The 7,624-nt window shown below is 42.9% G+C and overlaps 1 protein-coding gene and 1 pseudogene across 5 annotated transcripts in view; one reads left to right on the top strand and one right to left on the bottom strand.

The window, feature by feature from the left end:
* The first annotated feature begins 1,025 nt into the window (after positions 1-1,025).
* Positions 1,026-3,327, top strand: LOC123596465 (annotated as a pseudogene).
* A 483-nt stretch (positions 3,328-3,810) lies between these two features.
* The window catches only part of HOPX (HOP homeobox), a 31,275-nt gene continuing 27,461 nt past the window's right edge, over positions 3,811-7,624 (bottom strand). For all 5 annotated transcript variants that reach the window (XM_045473941.1, XM_045473939.1, XM_045473944.1 and 2 more), the window contains exon 3: positions 3,811-4,604. In XM_045473941.1, coding sequence (XP_045329897.1) covers positions 4,527-4,604 — 78 coding nt within the window. In that variant the 3' untranslated portion in view covers positions 3,811-4,526. The remainder of the gene's footprint in view (positions 4,605-7,624) is intronic.

The following is a 7,624-nucleotide window of genomic DNA, read 5'->3' as shown; positions in this document are numbered from 1 at the left end:
GAGCATAATAAAGAACTACCCCTCCAGATCCAATTGGGAAAACTCTGGTGAAGGACTTTGGCCCACATGAGGTCAAGAGCCCATACCTTGTTTGGGTCCCGGTGTGCACCGGGGTATGGCATTGTGATTGGCCAACCTGGGTCACATGTCTGATTCTGAATAGAGTGGGGATTCTGTGGTGCTGTAACTGGTCTACCAGGACCATATGAAGTAGGAGGAGTTCCCCAAATGTAAAGGGGTTCAAGAAGAAGAGAGCAGATAGAAGCAAATGTTTCTTCAGTCCACTGTGTGCCAAAAACACAGCTCAAGCAGCTCCTTCCTCATCCCCTAAAGGATCACCATTGCAAGGTCGTTTGTGTAATGGAGCTTTCTTGAAGGTTGATGATTTAATCAATCATGCCTACATAGTGAAGCCTCCATAAAATCCCAAAAGTACAGGATTCACAGAGCTTCAGGATTGGTGACCACGTGGAGGTGCTGGGAAGTATAGTGTGCCCAGAATGGTCATGGAAGCTCAGCACCCCTACCTTCTATATCCTCCATATGGCTGTTCCTGAGATATATTCTTTACAACAGACTGGACATCTAGTGAGTAAACTGTTTTCCTGAGTTCTGTGGACTATTCTAGGAAATTAATCACATCCAAGGAGGTGACCCTGGGAACTTCTGATATAAAACATCAAAAACTTGGGGCGCTGAGGTGGCTCAGTCAGTTAACAGACAACTCTTGGTTTCGGCTCAGGTCATGATCTCATGGTTTGTGAGTCTGAACCCCATGTCAGGCTCTGTGCTGTGAGTGAGGAGCCAGCTTGGGATTCTCTCCATCTCTGTCTGTCTGTCTGTCTGTCTCTCTGCCCCTCCCCTACTGGTGCTCTTTTTTTCTCTCTCTCTCTCAAAACAAACAAACAAACAAACAAACAAACAAACAAACAAACAATTTTTTAAAAACCACATTAAAAACATGTCTCCCCTCAATATACCATAATATTGAAGTTAATAAGAGGTTACCTCTGGGTAGAGGAATCATGGGTAAATTTTATGGATTTTGTTGGTTTTATTATATGTTTCTGTTTTTTACTTATCTCTACTTCCACAATTAACAAATAAAATTGGTTCAAGGCAAACAAGGAAAAACAGAGCCTGCTGCCCCTGTGCTCTTTACCAAGAAATGCAAAACTCTTCCCACAAGCTTCCCACCTTCCCAACCCCACCCAAATCTTCATCCTAAGCCTCACTGGCCAGAGGGTATCACATGACCACCACAGCTCCAAGTGAGGTTAGAAAAATGAGTATTTCAATTTTCCAGCCTCTACAGCCTTGCCAGAGAAAGGTGGCAAAAGAGAAAGGTGTTTGGAGTATTACTGGTCTAAGCAGCCAACACTATATGCAATAGCAGAACTGGGACACCAGGTGAAGAAAGAGGGGTTGTGCAGTTTTTCTCAGTCTGGGGTGGGTGTTATCACTTTGGTGTGTGGCCCTGGGTTTTCCCATACAGGGGACACATAGAGGTCTGGGTTCTCATACAGGTCTGGGTTCTCATTAAGACTTCTCTCAGGCATCAAAATGATCCTTGCCCCATTCTTGTTAGCACTTTATAGCAATAGTAATTATTATTACTATTTACAAAATGCTTTTTTTGAAGCAGAGTATTTCCATCCTTGTATTACAGTTGAAAGAGTAAACTCAGGAAGGTTAGTATTATTAACAAATCTGTATTTAAAAGGGCACTGACTTTCCCTGTCACTGCTGAGCCTCCAAAGCAGAGGCTCTAGTACATTCAAGATTCACCTCTACCTCTTCCCCACCACCAGGGGCAAGGAAGGCATTGCAGCTGTGGTATAATAGAGGTTGATACTGCTTTACCAGAAGTGCTGAAGACTGGCCTCATCTATGATGGCCTAGCACAGGGAATTCCTAAGCTGCTGAAGCCTTAGACAAGCACCAAGCGCATCTGGTGTGCTTGCATCCAACTGTGATGAGCCAATGTATGTCAAGTTGGTGGAGGCCCTTTGTGCTGAACACCAAATCCACCTAATTAAGGTTGATGACAACACAAAACTAAGGGAATGGGTAGGCCTCTGTAAAACTGTTGGAGAGGGAAAACCAGAAAACAGTTGGTTGCAGTTGTGTGGTAGCTCAGGACTACGGCAAAGACTCTCAAGCCAAGGATACCATTAAGGAGTACTTCAAATGCAAGAAATGAGTAAATAAAAAACTTGGCACTTGTTTAAACAAACTAGTTAATTAGTTAAAAGGACACAGATTTCATTTTCTCCCAGCATGTGCCATTCAAGGACTCTTGACTCTTGGGCCTGGTGAACACAGGAAGTGATCCTTCTGTCACAAATGGTGCTTCTTGGTGCCAAGGTGTACTCTCTGCCCAACTGGTTAACACCTCTTGTCTTGGGTGCATTGTTCTTGAATCATGTCTCTGGTGTGCTAGAAAGACTTCTGACGTGGGTCTTAGACATGGTTTAGTGTCTCTTTTGGGACCTGACATGGGTAAATCACTATGCTCTGCATCTGCTTTGCTCAGAGTCATTTTTTTCCTCTCTGTTAGCCACTGTCTGTGAAAGTAAAGAAAGTTCTCTCTATGCAGGTATTTATTATGTGCACACATTCTTGCCTCATCTCCACCTTCTCCTTTTATTCTTTCCAGAAAGTGATGTCAGCATCCAGCCCTGGTGCTGAGAGATGCTGAGGGCACCACTAATTAGGTTGCAGGGGAGCATGCCAGATGAGGCTATTCTTTCAGACCCTGGGTTGCTGTGTGTTGTTTACAGAAGAAATGTCTTAAGGTAAAGGGAGAGGAAGCTTGCCAAGGACGTTTAATGGGATCTTGTAAACATTTGTATATTGAATGACTGTTAGTGTTTCTTATTCTGGGCTCTTTATTTTAAAGATCGAAAAAAATTGTGCCTGCATTGTGGGTAAGAGTTCAGAAGTGTAGACTACTGTCACTCCAGGTTGGGTTGGCCGACCCTGCTAGTGGTCTTTCCAATATCTACCCTCTCCTTCTTTCTAACCAAGAGAACCCTGTTTTGTTCAAGGCAGCAATATGCCCAGTTAAAAATGTTCACTTTCCTAGCCTCCCTTGCAGTTAGGCATGGCCATGTGACTCAATTCTGGCCAATGAGATGTAGGTGAAAGTTGCTAAGTGGGGGCCTCCAAGAAACCTTTTGTAAAGGGCAGAGACTTAGCTGGCATTTGCCCCTCCCCCTCTTTTTTTTGTTTGAAATGCAGACTCAATGGCCAACCATCCACCTGGTATCCATGAACACAAAAGCTACATGTTAAAGATGACAAAGTAGGAAGAAAGAATGACCATAGGTCCTTGACAACATCAGGGAGTCACTTACCTGCTGCTGTCCCATATAAAAACAATCATGTAATTAATTAAATAAAAAAGCCTATTTGGTTAATACATCGTAATTGAGTTACTGGTCCATGTAATCAAATACACTCTTAACTGATAGACTATTTAGGTATTTAATGTGCTGTAATAGAAAATGGACACAAATTGCCTGTAGGGTCTGTGAGAGAATGTGCTGCTCACCCTCACGTGTGCATATACACCACTTGGGGACCTTGTTAAAAATGCGGGTCCAGATTCAGTAGGTCTGGATTGAAGTCTGAGATTCTGCATTTCTCAGAAGCTTGCAGCTAATGCTGATGATGCCAGGCCTGGACCACACTTTGAGTAGCAAGGACTTAGAAAATGACAGCTCTTTTGTCAGTCTGCTCCTGTGTTGGAGCTATTCTGTTTCTCTTTGATATGCTTATTTGGTTAAAAATCTGGAGAGGACTCAATGCATTTTCAACAAAAAGGCTTTTATTTAGAATATCATTTCAGAGACAAAAAGCAGTTCATTTTGTTTAGTAAAATACATTTAACAAATGCATTTAAATAAGGTAAATTCAAGACTTTTGTGGATTTTTTTCTTACTTGATCTTCTGCCAGGTAGAGTTTCTGTCTTCCAGCCTAACTGGGTTCTTTCCAAGTTAATGCAGCTATAATCCAAGGAAGTGCTTTATGAAATCCAAATGACTCAAATCTCCCTCTGTATTCTCACTTAATTTCAATGTATTAAATGCAACATAAGGAAAACCACTTAGGAAAGTAGAATTGGAAGGAAATGCTCCCCCTCCTTGGTCATGTTATCTTTTCAACAGAGACCTTGCCTACTCTGAAATGGATGGCAAAAATAAATTGGTACTGGGAGGTGATGGTCGGAAGCAAACCAGATGATTTTCACACCATCTATCATCAAGACCCAAAGGGAAATGCAAGCCCCACCACTTTCCAGCCAAGACACTTCCTTACACAGAAGCTACATATAGCTTCCTATTGTTATTTTCTTTTCTAGTTATGTACATTTAAAAAATACAACATTGTGTTAAATAGCAGGACAGCTAACAATGGAACACACAGCACTACACTGAAAAACCAAAAAAGCTTGGTTAAGCTGAGGAGAGAAACAGCGGATGGTCTTCATGGAGGGAAGCTGCTGGTGCCCACCATCTCCTTAGTCTGTCACGGATCTGCACTCTGAGGGTAGGCCTTCCGACCGCCGCCACTGAGCCAGGCGCTGCTTAAACCATTTCTGGAGGAGGGAAATGTATAAAATTACTTGTCACATACTAAACAAGTGAAAAACATCCCTTCCCTTTCTACAAGGTAGCCTCTGTGGTCTAGCTGGAAAGGAGGAGCAAGGAATGTGTCCATGGCAATGGTTTTTCTCATTGTGATACTTGTCTTCCCTGCTTTGGGACCTTTGCACATGCTATTTCCTATGCTTAGCATGTTCTATCTTCATGCTTACCTGATGATCTCCCTCTCCTCAGGTCTCTATTTAAATAGAACCTGCTCGACAAAGGCTTCCCTAACCACCTGATCTAAAATGGGTTCTCCACTCATCTCCTTATTCTCTATTTTAATACTTTGTTACCTTAACAGAATTTTTAATATCTGGAATTACTATGTTTATTCACTTGTTTGCAGTCTACATTTCCTTCTAGAAGATCCATGAAAGCAGAGACTGTATTCATCGTATCATCATTGATTGCATACTTAGGCCCTTAGCACAAGGGCTTAACAGAGATTAGTGTTTCTTGAATGAAAGAAAGAAATTGAAGCATCTCCTTGATGCCCCAGATAAATCTCTATAGCCACTATATCTCAGCCATGTGTGGTGATCTCATCAAGGACCCTGGTCATTAGAGGTACTTAGTAAGTACTGGTTAAATAAAATGAATGGAAAGCAGAGTACTGGGCAACCTCAGGGCACTTCTTGGGGATCCATGGAATAGATTAGCCCAAACTTTCCTGCTGCAGGGCTGCTGAGCAGTGAGAGTAGAGCGGGCCCTCCCAGCTTACTCAGAATCTTCTAGCTCTGTGTGACCCAGATATTCTCATCTCACACAAGAGACCATGGATTTAGGGAAGGCCCCAGATTGGATGCTTCTAGACATGATACCCTATGAGGGCTAAAACACTTAAATAAATTTTTTTAATGTTTATTTTTTGAGAGACAGAGACAGAGTGTGAGTAGGGGAGAGACAGACAGAGAGGGAGACACAGAATCTGAAGCAAGCTCCAGGCTCTGAGCTATCAGCACAGAGCCCGATGCGGGGCTCAAACTCACAAACCGTGAGATCATGACCTAAGCCAAAGTCGGACGTTTAACCGACTGAACCACCCAGGTGCCCCTAAAACACTTTTTTATGTTGTGGGGCTGCCTTTTATTATGCTACTGAGGGGTGGAGGGTTCTGCAAAGAGAAGAAAAGGAGATAAGAGGAGATAAGGGTTGGGAATAGGCTAGGGTATGGATCAGGTTGTCCAGGAGGAAACTGGGATTTCTGAAAAAACAATGTTGAAGAGGAACTAGTGAGGAAACAAGCAGCATGTACTGATCCTCATTGGAGAGGATGAATCAGAGGGCCCTGTGGGAAGTCAGACCGCCAGGCTTTATTCTTCTGTTTCCCAGCCTTTCACACATCATGGCATACATTGAGAATGATGATATTTTCATGTCACGCTGGTATAAACAGGCAAGTTGCTTGGGTAGGTGACCACTGGGGGCTCTGTAGTCCCGAGTCCTACCAATAGGAAGCTCTATAGTGATCAACTGGCTATGAGAACTTGAGGAAGCTCCTTAAAAACAGTGCCAGTCAGTTCAACTCGAGAGGTAAGCTTAGAGGGTCTTTACTGTCCTTTCTGGGGTTTTTTAAATTCACCTATTCTAGAGGTAAGCACATGAAGGCACAGAAAAGAAGCAGAAAGAACACAGCTATAGGATGGACACCAGACCTGTGCTGTGCTGATGGAGATGGTATGGTAAGAAATATCCAGAGGGCTCAGACTTAGTATGGCCAGATGCATTTTCAACCTCAGGACAAATAGGGTGGGCTCTAGGGTCATGCTGGGGAAGGTCTCATCTCCGCAGAGATCTAGGGAACTGAAAGGCAGTTCAGCATAAGCCCAAGATCAGAAGAAAGGGTGAGAACCACTGGGGAAGGAGTGCTTCTAGGTGTCAAGGCCTGTAGAGCTAGAGGGAGTGGGGCCACAGAACCATTTAGGGCTCTGCACTAAAGCTAAGCTGGCTGAAGAGCATGGGACCATACTTATAACTTGCCCTAACTGTACAACAGAGTTTACATACTAAAATGCCTTACAAGGCTGTCAAGACCAGTTGTCTTATACTTTGTACTGTGGGGTGGCAGCAGGGAAAAGTAATCTAAAACCAGGGGCAGCAGACTACCTGTAGGGAAGACTTCTCTTTGAAGGTTGCTCTCCAGGGGCCATTTTCTGTTCCTGGAGATCACTAACTTTAGGGAGAAGAGAACTCATGTAACTTTGGTGGCTTTAACCAAAGTTCTATTGCTAATGGTAGGTGCATTTTCTTCTGTAATCTGCGTGTGTTTAGTTAACTCTGGAATCTGATGTGGGAGCAGCATGGCTCTAGTTTCACTAATGAGGTAGCTCTGTGGGGGTTTGGAGGCTACAAGGTCTGATTCAATAGGATTTCCAGTTACTAGGGCTGAATAAATGGCCACGTTTTCAAGACTGACTAATTAAAACTTGGAGGAGGAAAGTTTCATTTTCTATCAGGATTCATTTAAGACAAAATGATTGAGCTGGCCTTATTCAGAAGAGCCACCCATACCTTTCTACTAGTAATGAATATTAATGTACAGTTACCAAAAATAACTTCAGCAAGGACCACATTTGTCAATTGTAGAGTTGGCATCCAAATGCCTAACAAAGTGAACCCTAGTGTTGGGGGATGGGACGAGGTTTCAGAAAAGCTCAACGCTTTTCTAAAGATTTTATATTTTAAATCAAGTATGTTTATTATAATTTAGCAAGCCAGCTGCTCTCCAACAAAAACCACTAAACACCTTGCTTGCTTCTTTTCCCCTTAAGAGCTGAACCTTATCACATCTCACTCGCATCAATACTAATTTTCCACCTGGCTTTATCCTTCTCTTCCTTGTTTCAGTCATCCCCTGGGAAAGACATTCATCCCTCACTGGCTTATAAATGAATGCCCTCATTACCTCACCCCATTGATGGAGATTTATTTACTCTGAGTGAAGAGATGATAATTAGACACTGTGATT

This window comes from Leopardus geoffroyi, chromosome B1, assembly GCF_018350155.1.
Source record: "Leopardus geoffroyi isolate Oge1 chromosome B1, O.geoffroyi_Oge1_pat1.0, whole genome shotgun sequence".
Taxonomy (NCBI): domain Eukaryota; kingdom Metazoa; phylum Chordata; class Mammalia; order Carnivora; family Felidae; genus Leopardus; species Leopardus geoffroyi.
Note: the sequence above shows the minus strand (reverse complement) of the source record. Positions and strands in the feature narration are given on the sequence as shown.